The following is a 17,778-nucleotide window of genomic DNA, read 5'->3' on the forward strand; positions in this document are numbered from 1 at the left end:
CATGTGGAGCTTCCATTATTAGGAATATCTGGTTTAAATATTACAACAGGCTGAATGACACAAAAGATGATTAGCAAATATTTTTATAAGCACAGTAATATTTTTGCATATTTAAAATGTATGTGCTAGTAAATACATAAACAGATTGTAAATAATAATGTAATAGCATTAACCTAAAGAATGGCCAAAAACTTGGGTTAAGTTGTCAAATTTATATTATTTGACTAGCTCTTAGAAATACCCAGTTCAGCAGTGGAAGTGAGGACCCTAATTAAAACCCTTTAGTTATAAATTGACAACATAAGGTTTTATTTAATATGGTACTGTTAGATGGTTTTGGTACAGTGTCCTTGATTCTTTTTAAAGGGCCCCTTGAAGATGCCATCGAGGATGAAGAAGAAGAGTGCCTGTCTGAGGAAAACGACATTATCTCAAAAGAAGACTTTCCATTGGAGGAAAGCTTTTCTGCAGAATTTGAACCTGAGAATCTGAGCTGTGAAGAAGTGGAATACTTTTGTAATAAAGGTAATTAGTGTAGTACAAAGCTTAAGAGAACACCGGTGTATTCACTTGCTCAGAAACAGTTGTGTTATTTAAAATTCAGGAAAAGTCCTACTGGTACAAAACCTTAAAATAAGAAAACAATTGACTCGTATTGAATAAAATTTCAGTCTATTAACATGTGGTAAATACCTTGATGCAAGACAGAGTCTGTTTCAGAGAGGATGAGCCTGACTACCTTGAGTGTTACTCACCAAAAGATATTTATTTCGGCTATATTGAACGGGTCTTAGATATCCATTGCCATGAGGTATAGAGCAGGCAAAACTGCAGGCTAGCTCATGCTTCCTGGCCTGTGCTAGGAAATATGCTATGTCCTTGGATTTTAGGAGCAAAGTGGTGTTTATCAATAATACATTGTATGGATTGGGAACTCACTGGTTTGTAAAGGGAAGATGTTTAAGTGTTAGATGCATCTATTGTAGTTTCCTTAACCTTTTTAGCATCAGCTACACAAAATTAATTCTTAACCCATGTTTGGCCTGCTTAGTAATATTGTTTCACATCTGGAAATAATATTAAAGTACTTTTGCTTTCAGTTATGTAGAACATTGATTTTTACCCTTCTTACCTGATTTCCAGTTGATTGCTTTATTGAGGGTCTCTTGCAGGTAAAAGCTCAGAAATAGAGAGAACTGTTGTAGTTATGTTTGGCAGTTTGAATCCCACAACTAACTGGGTTATCATGATTGTAAACTGAAGAGGGGATTCTGAAGGATCATGCAGTTATGTAGTGTGCTCATACTCCTTGTAAAGTCTCTCTAGGTTTTAATACAGGTTTATCACTGAAGAAAAACATATTTGATGTGAAAAATACAGGATGTATTTTCTGTCTTGTTTTTAATATAATGATAATTTGCATACTCACAGCATAATAGCAAATTAGGGTGCAAGGCCAGTCAAGACATCATCTAGTCCATCTTCCTGCTCAAGGCATGATCACATTTAGTTGACTTTCTCTTACTGTTTTTAAAAGGGCATCTACTGATGCACTTAAAGAAAAATTGGCCCAGCACATCTGAAGCCTGAAATCACTTCATAACTTGATCAGGCAGCAAAACGGAACATTTAAAAAATTTAAGTTTGGACCTGATCACCTTTCCATTGTAAAAAGCAAAGGATTTTTTTGGCTGTAAAGTTGGGAGAGATTTTTTTGGTGCACTAATTTGTGCACCATTTTAGCTACAACCAAGTTCTGACCTCTTCCAATGTGAAGACCTTTGTTGATTCTTCAAGTTGAATGTTTTTTGATTTCCTAAAACTCCTTTTCCAGGTAATATGTATACAGTAGATATAAAAAAACAGCTTTAAGCCTATCCACTGCAACTGATACAAAGAGACGAAGAGAAATAGAAAGAAAATTCTGGGGATAAAAAGGTGCATAAAACTGTTAATGTCCTTCCAGCTATGCTAGTATGGCAAAGTCATGGGAGAGCATAAAGGTATTGCTGCTTTTTTTTTTTTTTCAGTGCCGCTTCTCTGTTTGAGAGGGGTTTTTTTGCTGCTTAGCTGACAGTTTAGAACTTGTTTGTAGGACGATGTACACATTCCCTCCTCCGTGCCACCCCTGCCTCCTGGGACAAAATGCAGCAGGAGAAAATTCAGCTTTCCTCATTCCCTTCTTTCTGTGGAAAAACTTGTGGCCATATCAAGCAAGATCCATGGTTGTCAGCTCATGATTCTATCATCAATCTTGTGATATTTGATGTTTTTCTTGATTCTGCAGCTGCTTAAAATAGAAGATTATATGAGCATTTCAGGTTTTCATACCTTTTAAAGTAAGCATCTATTTCTTCATATTATAGCTAAGAGCTTTAAAATGAGAAGCAAATGTACCCTGAAGGATCAGAAATCAGAGGCCAAGAAATTTATTATTTAAAAAATATCTTGGGAGTTTTACCCAATCCCTTGTTTTATAGAGGGTTTTAAATGGTTTGGGTTAATAATATTAGAGGTCTGCAAACCACAGGAGTTGCATACATCTGGACCAAACATATTAAAGAACTAAATAGACCCCTAGAGAACCCTTTGTGCTGTGTGTCTCCTTCTCCTTGTATAACGTGATGGATTTTGGTGGGTCTCTTGGCTTTTCCTTTAGTTTTTTCCAGCTTGTTCTCTACTCAGTCACATGTCCTAGCAGAGTGAGCCCATGCTCCATCATAAGGGAAGCATGTCAGACACTGACTACCTTATAGCACCTTCCTAGCTCCCACAAGAGAGAGAGGTCAGAGAGAGCAGGGAAGGGATTCATGCCACTTTACCCATACTTTACCTTCTTTTCCAAATAGCAAGGGAAGAACTGAACTCTGAAATGCTAATTTCAGTGTCACACGTCATTGAAATTAGCATCTTATTGAAATAGGGTTGGACTGAGTTCACACCTCACTGAGGTGACTGGAGGCTGGGGATGAATGCACAACTTGTCCCTCTATTAAATTTGGTTTCTAAGATTGGTTCAAATGGTTTGCTAGAAATAGCAAGCAAGGAAAATGCTCCTGTGAAGTGTGGAGCAAACAAATCACACTGATTCAGACGCATGTCATTAGGGAATTTTCCTGGTTTCAGATTATGGCTTTTTCTGATATTTCTTCTTCCTCTAGCTTACAAATAAATTATTACAAGAAATCTGGAAAATTCCCAAGCCAAAAAAAATCCCCTTTATTAAAAAGACTTGATTAAAATTATTGAATGTTAATAATTGTGCTTTTTTGTTATCTCATTGAAAAAGTTCAAGCATTCAGAAATAAAAAGATGAAAATGGGTAACTGTATGTGTAAGTGCTGTTGACAGTAACACCTGTCTTCACTTTCTTATTATCTTCAATTGCTTATAATATTGTTGGACATTAATCATTTGGGGGGATATTTTCCCTTCTGGGCTGAAAATATGCGGAAAGTTTCAGCTAAAGATAAATACAATTCAGGGATTTTTTAGGGGAAGATGGTAGTGTTTTTCTAACAATAAGAGGGAAAAAATCCTACGTGTGTTTCTTTGAAAAGGTTTAGTGCCTTCACGCTTTGGAATAGAAGCTAGAAATTGGCAAGAATTAGCCCTGGGATCAGAGTTGCCCTTGGCTGTCCTTGTGAAAATCCATCTTGTTTGGCCAATTCAAAAACGAAACAAAACAAAAAAACCCCAAAATCAAAACCTCTGAAAATTGCACCTGCTCTGTAAAAATTGTTAAAACTTGACTATAACAAGATCTGAAGATGCTGTCTATACTGCAGATGCTTTAGACTGGGGCTTTTGCAGCTGAATAGGATTCTTGCTGCAGTTGCTTTCTTCCTGAAAACTGGAGGTTGCTGTGGTGTTTGGCACAGAAACTAAGATTAAGGAGACCATGTTTCCTGTTTCTCATTGCTCCCTGTGCTAACAAAAGCAGTGTGGAATAGGAATAGTCGAGAAGCATGCTGGGATGATGAGCAAAAGTGATAGGGACAGAGCAGGAGGAGAAGGAAATAAGAGCTAGGCTAAAAGAAGGGACCAGGAAAGGGGAAATATGTCAGGGGATGAAGAAAAAGGTAATAAGATGGAGGTGCAGGGACAGACTGAGAGACTAACATAGATGTGTGTTTGGTTTTGCTGTGTGAGGAAAAGCTGGTCTTTAATGAGAATATTGCGTAGCATTGTAGTATTTACATGCAAGGGGAACCAAATAAAAGTTGCTTAGGTATTTTCTTCCTAACTTTCAGGGAAGAATGCCAATGTAACTGCTATGCATCCTGCAGGAATTCTGTTTTCTTCAGTCCTCCACATCATCCTAACAATTTGTGTTGTGAAAGAAATGGGAGGGAAGAATGAGATCTTTAGAGCTGATGCCTCCTTTGCGTCATGGAGGTGTTACTTTATCCACTGTTCTCTCTTGCCCAACTTGGGAGAGAAGCAATATGATGAAAGGCCTCACTCAAGAGAAAAGGTGTATTGAGAGGTTAGGTAGAGACCTTGAGAATGGGAGACTGCTGAGTTGCTAAGTGTATAGAAGGAAAAACGCAATAGGTGAGAAAGGGAAAGAAGTCTAAATATTTGTTGATGCATCTCTGTCACGGGGCAGATGGGTGTTGAGAACCCCTTTGGGCTCCTAGTCTTCTTCTAGCCAACTCCTGGATCCTGTAGGGCTTTCTGATTGTAGCCATGCTGTGGTGGTTCTTCCTGTAAGCTGTCTTGCTCCATTATCCTATTTGTATAGGTCATTTTTTCCCAAATGAATGCAGCATATGATGGACTGAAAAGGATTCTTGGCAGCTTGAAAAACTGATGGGCTTTGAGATCCGCAGCAAGTTATTGGTTCCACCATGAATGAGGGACTAACGGGTTTCAAAGAGCGCGGCCCTAATGGGTTTCAAAGAGCGCCCTGCTTCAGTAGGGCATGTAACAGGAAGTGTGTGGGGCTCAGGTTAAGAATCAATACCAAGGCTAAACCACTTCCTCTTAGGCTCTGTTCTTCGTGCCACTGTAGAGTGCTACAGCCTGTGGATTTACAAACTGTGTCCCTGACTGCTGATTGGGATGCTTCACAGGACCATGTTTTCCTGCAGGAGAGGGCGAGATCAAGTGATACATACACATACACATACACAATTACTATTCCATAATATTCAAGGTGAGGGGTCCTTGGGAATATATGAGGCCACCCAGATAATAAGCATGCAGCCCCTGCAATGGTTGCATCCTCTGGTTGGGACAGTGAGGAATGAGCTCAGAACATGAACTAAGCTTATGTACAACATTTTACCACTAGGCTGGTTGACCAGTTTTAGGTCTGATTTTTTTACTTTAAATCATGTGACCCAATTGTGCAGTCAGGCTTGAGATTCAGGGAAACAGCTGCAGAGTGCTCCTCTGTATAAGAGTCAGCTAACACAAGGCTAAGTTCTTCTGTGCATTAATCTTTCCCTTCACACTGCATGTGTAAAGCTATCACCACCAGCATCTATAATACCTGGCAAACCCTTAACACTCTGAAAATGATTTCTGTGCATCCTGTCTACCCTCTGGTGTGTGGGTTTTTTGTTTCTAACTGGGAAATATGCTCTTCTTCTCTTCTACCTTGATTCTATGTTTAACAACATACTTGCTGTGTTTTGTGTGTGTTGGATCAGAAAGTAGGTTTAGACAGTGTTTCCCCCCCTCTTAGAAACCATTTTCAGTCAATAGCATTTCTTTTCTCCTTAGTTGTAACTTTAATGACACATTTCTACCTTGACTGCTACAGGAACTGGAAGCAGGAGCAGCATCAGGCAGCTATACCATAATCACTTTGAGCTCAATAAGGAGATCTTTACAGGCAACTTTGTTCTTTTTTTCTTAACAGGATTAAGAAGCTCAGCTCTTTAAATTCTTGCATATAACACTGACATTTCCAGGGTGTGTTTGGACCAGAGAGTTCAAAGAGAAAAAATAAAAAAGGAAAGCCAATATGACTTTGTTTTTTACCTTGCTGGAGGAGCTGTTTGTGCAAATCGCCTATAAGCTTATTGACCTGAATCTTTGACTCCTTGTTTTCTCTGGATTTGGCTGGAGTGTAGACACTGATAGAGCACTGATAGAGGTGATTGAAGAGCCCCCAGCTTTGCTTGGCACCAGATCCTACCCCCCCAGGCTTGACATTATCTTTTCCTGGCAATACTTCTGATTTCTTAGGGCTCATACTCCTTTTATTTTTTTTTATTTTTTTATTTTTTAATTTGTTATGTTTTCTTTATGTAGGCTTTCCAAGCAAGTGAAAGACACATCAATTCTTTTTGGTAACTAGAGATAGGAGAGGGCATATATGTGTGCTTGTGCATTTTTTTTATCTCCTAAGACAAATATGGTCTGGCATGTCATGAAATTAACATTTTTCAAAATATTCCATTATATCAATACAAGAGTAGATTCTGATTTCTTTATGCATGTGTTGGGGTTTCCAGGGCATTGCTTTCCATGTAGCACAGTGTGGGCTCATGTGGATTTATTTGTATCCCCTTCAGCTGAGGCAGTCTACTTTCTCTGTCTTTTCTGAGCGCTGGGCATCCCCCATATTTTCATCAGAATTGGCTCCTGCCTTGAGGAAAGTTGCCTTTTTTGTACCAGCACCAGGATATGGCCATGCCTTTTCCTTTCATTCACATTGCTTCCCATCCCTCCCATTGCTAGAACCCAAAGAGGTTCGCCCCTCCCATACCAGAAGAAGGAGTGGACTTTTTACTACTCATGAGACAGTCACCTGGCAGACTGACTATCCCTTGTGTATCCCAGATATTATCACTAGGAGGTGAGTCTTGGTCCCTTTGAATTCTATGTCAAAGCTCCCACTTATTTACATGACATCAGGATTTGACCCAAAGAGGCCAAGTGAATGTTGGTTTCAATTAAATCTCAAGTAGGGTTTCAATCAAATGGGACAAAAACAATGAGCAGAAAATGAACTGAAATTAACTAGGAAATTGAATTTTGAAAAAACTTTGTAGAACTAGTTGGAGAATGGCTTTTAAAGGTGTAGAATTCTGGAATATGACCAGTATTTTAGAGTAACCCCTACCAATCCATTCAGTACATTTGGGTTTCAGAAGAACAGTGAAATTGGGAATTCTGTTGCATCTGTGTGTAAGGACGGGGGTTGGCAAGGGACAGTCCACAGGCCAAATCTGGCTGCCAAGCTTTTTTAAGTGGCCTGCTGAGTCCTGCAGACTGCAAGGAGCATCCTGAACCACAGCATGCTTTTGGTCATGTAGAGGAGCTGCAGTGGCGGCCCAAGCCGTTTTGAAGCATGTAGTGGGCAGTCGCTGGGCAGGGACTGGAACAAAGATACCCACACGTCCCTGACCAGCTTGGTGCATGGTGCAAAATGGTTTTGGGGGTGCAAAGAGAAACTGCAGCGGCAGCAGCTGAATGGTCTGTTCAGGGGTGTGTGCTGTGCATGGGTTAGTTGAAGACATGCTGGAGCCTGTGGCTCAGTCCTTGCTGCTGCTTAACATATGTTGCTGAATGGACTATGCATCCACTGCGGCTCCTTCATACATCTGAAAATGCATGGTGCTTCAGGATGCTCCTTGCAGTCTGCTGAATCTCAGAGCTTGGCAGGCTGTGTGCACTGAGGAACAGCTACAGTGACAAGGATTGAAATATGGGTTCTTGTATATCCCTGACCAGACACGGACTGGCTGAGCAGTCGGGTAAATGACCTGTGTGGGGATGCTCTGCAGCTAGGAACCCTTTGCTGGGATTTGTTGTGCAGGGGAGTACCTGCCTTTAACTTGTATGTGAGCTATGAATGCCTACCCCCAACTCTAGGGGTCTCCCTAGGGGTTGCAGGTTGCTTTGGTAGGTGCTCCATGAGTCTCCCAGTGCTGAGAAGCTGAAGTGAGTCCAGTAGTCCCTGTACACTTGCTTTGTGGAGGAACCTCCTGCTGTCATTGCTGTTGAAGATGAACACTGTTATAAACTTTACACTCCAATCCTCCTTATGACTGAGCTATGTTAATTCACCCTTCCATTACTGAAAGGCTGCCAGCCTCTGTGTAAGGGGGTTATTTAGTCACCACAAATTCACATTTCCCAGTTTCTTTGAAAGGGGGCATAGATTTGACAAAATAAGAATCACAAATTAATAAACTCCCTAAAAATAGGAAACGACATGCTGTTACTCATTTGCTTCCATGCACTGTTAGAGTACATGTACCTCGCATCTTTTTCTAATTTTGCTTGGGATTTGTAGTCTTTTCTTATTTTTTTCTTTTGTAGTGTTTCTGACCTAATAGTTTTGGATGATAGTGCAATTTGGAGATGAGTTGACAAGGAATCTTCAGGAAAACAGGTTAAAAAAAACTGGGTCCTGTATAGGCTTAGTACCCTGTAAGAAGAATTAAGTTATTGGTGGTAATGTAAGCAAAGACTTGGAGTGAATAAACAGTTCCATATGATATCCTGATAAAATCTGGGAGGATTCTAGTAAGTGACAGAGAAAGTCTAAGGAACCATTTATTTATGAGACTTTATTCTCTAACTTGTTTTGGCTTGCAGGGATCCCAGACTAGTTTTGAAATTACCTGAATATTTTGGAAATAGGGAACATGGATTGAATTAGAGTGGACTGTCAAGGTAGTGGATCGTGAACTAGTTTTTTCTCATGGTCATTGCAGTGTAATGCATGAAGATGATTTTACTGCTTAATCTAGAGGTGATTACTCTGTTCAAGTACAAGAAACAAATTATTTGCAACAAGACACTGGCAGGCACCTGTTTCTCAGTAATGTGAAAGTAAGTATTGCACTTGATCATAAATGACTATAGTGGTGAATTTTAAAAGCCTACAATTTCCCTTTTTAAACGTAGGATGGCTGGGGACAGGAATTTGTTCAGGGACAACTATAAGAAGCTTAATATGTTTAAATTAGGAAAAGAACAGATTCATGCTTTAGTGAATCCAGAGTATGAGGAACCTCAAAAATGCCCAAACTGTGTTCTTTTAGGATTTCCAAGGCCTACTTGGATCTGCCACTTTGTTCTACTCAAGAGCTACATCATAGCTGGTTAAAAGACCTACAGGTAAGACTTCAAGGAAGTCCTGAAATTTACAAGGCAAGTTGCTAGGGCCAGAAAAATCTCCTGAAAGCTTAAACTTGTATTCAAAGCAAGAGTAAAGGAAATGATCATAACTTCTCTTTTATAACTAGTTATTATCCCATTCTCCTTTTTTCCAAGATTCTCCACCAAAAGAAACTTATTATCATAATAAGTGATCTTCAGTCATTGGTATAGGTAGATTGAAATAGATTAGATTTTGTTTAACCATTTGTCAGTGTTACTTTCAGCATTGTGATCTCAGTGCTAATTCACATAATTTCTTACCTGAGTAATCACTAAAGAGGCTGATTAGAACATATTTATTGGCTAGATTGTACTCTGTAAGCACAGGCCATATTATGCCTTCTGTGCCATCCCCAGGCTGTGATTACAAAGGCAGCAGGGAGGGGAGTATTTCCTAGGCTTCCACTCTTGTAGTGTTTCCAATTCATAGGGGGCGGGGGGGGTGTTTTGGTTGGTTGGTTTGTTTGTAGTTTTGTTTTTAATCAAATCTCACAATGTTTTAAAGCCCCAGTTGCTAGAATCATTTGGTTTTATTACCATATTTACTCGAATCCAAGACAAGCTTCCCCTCCTCCCCCAGTTGCTGTGGGGTAAATCTGAGTACCAATGTGAGGCAGATGGTGGCTCGGCTCCAGAGCTGAGCTGCTGCTTGCCCCAGGCTGGGGTGGCTTATGCAACAGGATAGCAGGTGCATAGCTTGGATTGCAGGGGAGACTGTGTGGTGGGGGTGGGGATGCATGGGAGAGACCTGCAGTGTGGTTTGAGTGGCATACAGAAGAGACCATGTAGCCTGCATTCCCCCTATCTTTGGGTTTGGGCTTAGAGCTGCCACTGCTGCTTCTGTCTGGATGGGGCCAAGACCAGGGCTGCTGCCGCTGGCCGTTGTGGGTCAAAGCCACCATAGAAGGTAAGTGGCAGGGAGTACAGGTCCTGGGGAAGCTGGGAATGGTGGGGCTGGGTGGCAGGGGGAACAGGCAGTGATAAGGGGAGACGGTGACAAGCAGCAGGGGAATAGGCATATAGGGGAGCAAGGTGTGGGGAAGGGTGGCAGTGGGGAACAGGCACTGAAGCCAGGCAGCAGGAGGGCAAGCACAGGCATGGGGGGTAAGCTGTGGGTAAAGGCAAATTAGGGGCAGCCACAGGAAAGGGGGGGCATATTGTGGGGGCATGCAGTGTGGCATTGGGGAGCCAGAGGTTAGGTGGAACAGGGGGTAGGGTCTGGCCCCTTGCCTCCTGCTGCTGCTTTCTCTGCCACAGAGGTGGCGGGGCGGGGGGATGAATTTAAAATTGCTTTTTAGTAAGTAGATTCTAAACATGGACAATTATAACAACTTTATAAATTCTCCACATATAGAATCTATTGGCGGGGGCTGGATTAAATTGAAATTTGTCTGGGATTCAGGTAAATGTAATGCTATAAACTAGCCTTCCAGTTGTTGAGAAGAACTTGAAAATGTAAACCCTCATTTTTTTTTAAACCAGAAGGCAAATAAAATAATCAAAATTTTATTATTTATTGACGACTCTCATGACTTTAAAGCCAGTCTCCCAACTGTTAGAGAGCTGGACTTGTGACTTGGAAACATCTAAGACTGCAAGTAGCACTTCAGTAGTCTTCACTGGAATTAGGAAAGCTCTTTTTGGTCTTTCTTTGCCTCCAGTGTTAGAATCATAGATTCATAGAAATTAAGGTTGGAAGGGACTTCAGGAGGTCATCTAGTCCCAATAGCCTGCTCAAAGCCGGTTCATCCCCAGCTAGGTTGTCAAGCCAAGCCTTAAAAACCTCCAAGGATGGAGATTCCACCACTTGTCTAGGGTACTTGTTCCAGTGCTTCACCACCTTTCTAGTGAGAGTTTTTCCTAATATCAAACCTAAACTTCCCTTGCTGCAACTTGAGAACATTTGCTTCTTGTTCTGTCATTTGTCACCACTGAGAACAGTCTAGCTCCATCCTCTTTGGAGTCACCCTTCAGGTAGTTCAGGGCTGCTATCAAAGTACCTCAGTCTTCTCTTCTGCAGACTAAATAAAACCAGTTTCCTCAGCCTCTCCTCAGAAGTCATGTGCCCCAACCCTCTAACCATTTTTGTTCCCCTCTGCTGTACTCTCACCAGTTTGTCCACATGCTTCCTATAATGGGGTTCCTAAAACGACACAGTACTCCAGATGTGGCCTCACCAGTGCAGAACAGAGGGGAATAATTACTTGCCTTGATCTGCTGGCAGTGCTCCTTGTAATGCAGCCCGGTATGCTGTTAGCCTTTTTGGCAACAAGGGCACACTGCTGACTCATCCATCTTATTGTCCACTGTAACCCCCAGGTCCTTTTATGCAGATCTGCTGCTTAGCCAGTCAGTCCCCAGGCTGTAGTGGTGCATGGGATTCTTCTGTCCTAGGTGCAGGACTTTGAACTTGTCCTTGTTGAACCTCATGAGATTTCTTCTGGCCCAATCCTCCAATTTGTCTAGGTCACTCTGAATCCTAGCCCTACCTTCTAGTTTATCTACTAGACTCCCCAGCTTGGTGTCTTCTGCAGGCTTGCTGAGGGTGCCATCCATCCCATCTTCCAGATTTGTTAAAATACTGAACAAACCCGTCCCAGACCAACCCATGGGGTGCCCCACTTGATACCAGCTGTCAGCTAGACATTGAGCCATTGATGACTACCCATTGAGCCTGCCAGTCCTGCCAGCTTTCTATCCACCTTGCATTCCATTCATCCAACCTACCCATACTTCCTCAACTTGCTTGCAAGAATGCTGTTGGGGATGGTATCAAAAGTCTTGCTAAAGTCAAGGTATATTATGTCCATTGCTTTCCCTGCACCCACAGAGCCAGTCATCTCATCATAGAAGGTTGGTCAGGCATGACTTGCCCTTGGTGAATCCATGCTGATTGTTTCTAATCACTTTCTCCAACTGCTTAGAAATGGACTTTGAGGACCTGCTCCATGGATTTTCTGGGGACTGAGGTGACACTGACTGGTCTACAGGTCCCTGGATCCTCCTCCTTTCTTTCCGTAAAGATGGGAGCTATATTTTCCCTTTTCCAGTTGTCCAGGACCTTCCCCAGTCACCACAGGTTTTCAAAGATAATGGCCAGCAGGTCTGCAATCAGATCAGCCAACTCTCACAGCACCCTTGGATGCATTGCATCCAGCCCCATGGACTTACACATGTCCAGCTTTTCTAAATAGTCCCTAACTTGTTCTTTCACCATTGAGGGATACTGACCTCCTCCCCAAAATGTGCTGCCTAGTGCAGTAGTCTGGGAGCTGGCCTTACCCATGAAGACCGAGGTAAAAAAGGCATTGAGTACTTCAGTCTTTTCCTCATTATTTGTTTGTAGGTTGCCTCCCCCATTCAGTAAAGGACCCACACTTTCTCTTATCGTCCTTTTGTTGCTGACATATGTGTAGAAACCCTTCTTCTTACCTGTCATGTCCCTTGCTGCATGCAAACTCCAGTTGTGCTTTGCCCTTCCTGACTTCATCCCTACACGTCTTAGCAATATTCTTATACTCCTCCCAAGTTGTTTGTCCAAGCATCCACTTCTTGAAAGCTTCCTTTTTGTGTTTAACCTCATTGAAGAGTTCTCTGCTAAGCTAAGCTTGTCACTTGTAACATTTGCTGTTCTTCCTGCACATTGGGATGGCTTGTTCCTGTTCCCTCAGTAATGCTTCTTTAGGATACATCCATCTCTCCCAGACTCCTTTCCCCCACAGACTGGTCTCCCAAGGGATCCTGCCCAGCAGTTCCCTGAGGGAGTCTGAAGGCCGGGGTCCGTACTCTGCTGCTCGTCTTTCTTTCTTTTGTCAGGATCCTGAACGCAGTCATCTCATAGTTACTGCTGCCCAACTTGTCGTCCAGTTCTACATCCCCCACCAATTCTTCCCTGTTTGTGAGCAGTAGGTTAAGAAGAGCACAGCTCCTAGTTGGTGTCTCCAGACTTGCTCCAGGAAGTTGTCTCTATCGCTGTCCAAAAACTTCCCAGATTGCCTAGCCATTGCTGTTTTGCCCTCCCAGGTGATTGAAGTCTCCCATGATGATCATGGTCTGTGATCTGGAAGCTTCTGCCAGTTGTTTGAAAAAAGCCTCATCTTTCTGGTCTCGTGGTCTATAGCACATACCCACCACAACATCACCTATGTTTCTTTCCTCTCTAACCTTAACCCAGATGCTTTCAACAGTCGCATCTCCAGTTTCATACTGGAACTCTGAGCAATCCTACATCTCTTTTACATACAGCACAACTCCTCTTCTCCCCTGCCTGTCCTTCCTGAACAGTTTGTATCTATCCATGAGAGTGCTCACATCAGAGAGCTATCCCACCAAGTCTATGTTATTTCAGTCATGTCATAGTTCCTTGACTGTGTGAGGACTTCCAGTTGTTCCTGCTTGTTTCCCAGGCTCTGTGAATTCATGTGCAGGTCCTTAAGGTAACTAGTTAATTTCCCTTCTTTGTCAGGAAGAATAAGGTCTCCCCTGTTGCCCCCTCCTGCTTCTGCTTCCTCCAGGTTCCCCGCTTCCCCACTTACCTCAGGGCTTTGTTCTCCATCCCTCAGTGAACTTATTTTAAAGCCCTCCTAATTAGGTTAGGGAACCTGTTTACACAAAGATTCTTCCCTCTCTTTGTCAGGTGGATCCTATCTCTTCCTAGCAGTCCATCTTGGAACATCCCATGGTTGAAGAAGTTGAATGCCTGTTGGTGACACTTCCTGCACAGCCACACATTGATCTTCAGGATCCGTCCACTCCTGCCAGGGCCTTTTCCTGTGCCCCCGTCCCTTTCACCCTTACACTCAGAGCCCTATAGTCACTCTTGATCTGCTTGGTGCCCACATGGATGAGCAGCATGGGGTAGTACTCATAGGGCTAGATGAGTTTCAGTAATCCTTCTGTGACATCTCGGATCTGGGCTCCAGAGAAGCATTAGATCTCTTGGGACAACAGATCAGGCTGGCAGATGGACCCCTCTGTCACCCACAGAAGGGAATATCCAACCGCTACCACCCATCAGTTCCTCTTTGTGGCAGTGATCTCTATCCTCTCTACCTTGGGGATGGCTGGCCTGGCCTCTTCCACCAATGGAATGCTCTTCTCCTCCCTTGTTGCTAGCACTCCATGTCTGTTTTCCAGGCAAAACACTGCATGTGGAGATCACTACTATTTCTTGCTGCCAGAAGATACAAGCTTCCATCTTCCTGGGAGTCCAAGCCCTCTTCCTATTCTATCACCACCATTTCTTCCTCCACAGTCCTAGAGGTTTTCTCCAGCATGGAATTGATAAAGTCCTCATGGTGGAGGATGGTTTATACCCTTGCTACTTCCTTTTATAGGTCTTTTGCCTTCTCCCTAAGGGATGCCACCAGAAGGTACTGCTTACATTACAGGCCGCCCCTCACATGGCTGATACTGGAAGGAATCTACAAGCTGCAGTCTGCACGGCACCAAACTATGACCTGGGTGGAAGCCTCAGTAGTGTGGTCCTGCCTGGGCAGATGCCTCACAGGTGGAAGCAGAGAAAAAGCTGGAAGTGGCAGTGGCTGTGGTATTGCCATGTCCTCCAGCCATGCCTCTGGGTCCTCTAATGTGCTGCATCTCACTTCATGCCTCTCTTTCCAAGCAGGCCTTCCCTAGCAAACTCCTCTGTAGCTAGCCTGTTTGGGTCAGGTAGAATCTCAGTAAGCAACTAAAACTGTTGCTTCTCAAACTATGAGAGCCTGTCTTCCTGAATAAGTTCTGTTCTTTGGAGAACCAAATTAGCAAAGGGGAAAGACATAGGTAGTCTCTTTTAATCTTTAAATTTTGGGCTGTACATCCACTGAATTCCTGGATGACAGGCAGCTGTTATGCTGAGATCACTGCCTATAGATAATTTGTATTGTCTTATTATTTCCTCTTTTTTTTGGAACTGTTGGTGCTCATCTATTATTTGCTTGTCTTATCACATATCCTTACTCATACTATATGTTTATTAATTAATAAAAAATGGAATGGGCAAAAGATGCATAACTCTACTAAATCACTTGAATTCAGGGTAAAGTGAAAAGTGTGTGGTACCTTTACCACATGGGAGAGTTACTACATGAAATATGTAATGCATCTATGTCCTTAGTCAGTGTCATCCCAGGGGACCCATTTCCTCGATGCAGACTGACATCCATGCCCCCTAGTGACCAGCCACTGTAATAAGCCTACCAAGGGCAACTTGCATGGGAGAAAGCAAACCCTGCTAGTTATACCGCTGCTGCTCAGTGTTCAAGTGGTCCCACTGACTTGAAGTTAGGATATGGTTAAATGAATAAAGTACCATGGTTTACTGGTGGTGGGATTTACCACATCAGATGCCCTGCAGTAAATTTCCCCACACAACCAGTGAAGTTTTTGTTCTGATTTAAAGGAGGGCTAAGTTCCTCCAGTTTAATTTTTACCTACCTTGAACTAAGAACAGGCACACAGACAGCTGCTGCAGAGCAATATCTCCTGTTAACTCTCTAATTTGTACATTTGTCCAAATCTGCACTCATGTGTTAAATGTTTAACACTTGATTAGTGTCCAGATTTGTAAGAATATTGGCAGCTAAAGATGCATCTAATGAGATGCATCTAATGAGATCTTCAAAACCACCCAGCATCTGACTCCTAATAAAATCACATTTGAAAACTTGCCCCCTCTACTGCTGCTGTCCCCAGCTGACTGGGGGGCAGGGGAAGCCCCAACTGCTAGTGCCCTGCTCCAGCTGAGGGCTGCCAGGAATAGGTGCATGAGCAGGTCCCTGCTCCTCATCCTTTCCCTCACGTTTCCTTTCAGCCCAGGGCATCAGCTGTGGGGAGCAGCTATGCAGTGCTGGGCTGGGCCAAAGATGGCACTGGGTGGCTCTCTCTGTTTTCAGTCCCTGCTCCCCACCAAGGGGGGCACCTGGAGAGACCAGGTAGGGAGCAGGGGTTGGAAAGAGGGACCCACTTGCTGCCACCATCTCCAGCTGAGGTCAACCCCCCATGCAGCTGTTTTGCGTAGCCTGCAGCTGGAGCAAGGCAGATGTGGCTTTGGGGTTTCCCCTGCCCCAAGATTAGGTGGGGACAGTGGTGGTGGTGGACAGGTCCCTGCTTCTGACTTGCAGAAGCAACCCTGGCTGGAGAGGGGGAAATGGGAGGGAGGTGCTACTGAGCATTGGGGAGAGGGGGTGTGTGGGGGAGTCTTATCTTCTCTGGGGACTCAAAGTCCATGGGAAATACTGCATGGCTGCAGCCATCTCTGCAGTGCCAGTCTTATTTCTCACATCTCCTATTTTGAAAATCTAGATCTACACATTACTGGTAAAAGTTATAATAGAATTCAGTGGATTGACTTGTGTAGAAGAATTGGGCTGTTTCATATATATTTAGCAAGGCAAGTAACTGTATTCTGGATTGAAGGATAGATTTTACTTATATTGCTATTAATTATACAATTGGTGTTACTCCACTTCAGTGGACTTCAGCGGAGTTGCTTCTGCTGTATATCAGTTAAAGTGATTTAAAAAACCTGAGCTGATTGTTGTAAAATCTCCATTATTCAAATGCTGTACTTTCACAACCATTTCACTGGAAAATCTTGCCCTTTTTTGGCTTCTTGCAAGAATGAATTCTTTAGCATAGCATCATAGCCCCTTTAGTCTTTAAATACCTAAACCAGGTGCAAAATATAAAAATGTACAAAAACATTCCTTCCAATTTTAATGGCTTTATCAAGAAAATTAATATTCTTCTACCAAAACGTGATTAATCTTAAATTGGAGTTTTGGCATTTTACAAATGTACTAGGCATAATCAAACAGTATGTTTGGTATGTACTGGCAGTTTGAGTGGCCATCAGCATTAGAGGATTTCCTCTTGTTTGTTTGTTTGTTTGTTTTAAAAGCATGCAGAGAATCCGAAGATGGCCACTTTTCCAAGTTAGATGAGATCTGTAGTTCATGTGGAATATCTAAATGCTGTCAAAGTTTAGTGATAAGGCTGTTTTAAAATCCAGTTAAAGTACTGTTTCCTTCAGAGTTTTTTCAGTGCTACCTCTGTAGTCCAATCTCAGAGGATCTCTGGAGTGTAAGACCCTTTCACTGAGTACATGGCTTCCATTTGGTTCCCAGAGCCAGATGTGTCTATTATTGCCACAGGGGCCTGGGTCCTTTGGTAATACAAATAATAAAGAAGACTATTGATATGCTGATTTGTTGTATCTGAAAATCTACTAAAACACCAGTTCAATAAGACGTTTGGTCAGGTTTATGCCTGAACTTCGGTAGGATTCTTCAAGTTATGTAAATAGTTATACATCTTGTTGAAGTGGAGTCTACTAGAAGAAGTGATATTCCCTAGAATAAAATCCATATTTCTTTCTCAGTGGTACAGAATACTATCAGGCTTTATAGCAGTTGTTTCTAAATTGATGTATTTTAATTGAGAAGCAGTGTTTCATTCTGAACAAGTGTTTTAGGATGTTAACAGTTTAGGTTTACATTTATGCTTCTAGGAAAAAGAACACAAACTGAATTTTAAACTTTTAATGTTCTCTCACTCCGGTATGCTGCTGTCTGCTGTTTGTGACTGGTATAGTCCTTTACCCAAAGCTATCTTGTGTGATGATAAAACCATGAGTGTATGAAGCTCACA

At 42.5% G+C, this 17,778-nt stretch overlaps 1 protein-coding gene across 4 annotated transcripts in view; it reads left to right on the plus strand.

The window, feature by feature from the left end:
• Nucleotides 1-17,778, plus strand: part of ZFPM2 (zinc finger protein, FOG family member 2) — a 432,895-nt gene that overhangs the window by 89,460 nt on the left and 325,657 nt on the right. For 3 of the 4 annotated variants that reach the window (XM_090040486.1, XM_090040489.1, XM_090040487.1), the window contains exon 2: nt 367-525. The exons of the other annotated variant lie outside the window; for it this stretch is intronic. In XM_090040486.1, coding sequence (XP_089896612.1) covers nt 367-525 — 159 coding nt within the window. The remainder of the gene's footprint in view (nt 1-366; nt 526-17,778) is intronic. 4 annotated transcript variants of the gene reach the window in all.

This window comes from Crocodylus siamensis, chromosome 3 (assembly GCF_052110815.1).
Source record: "Crocodylus siamensis isolate JL-2025a chromosome 3, ASM5211081v1, whole genome shotgun sequence".
In the NCBI taxonomy this organism is placed as follows: domain Eukaryota; kingdom Metazoa; phylum Chordata; order Crocodylia; family Crocodylidae; genus Crocodylus; species Crocodylus siamensis.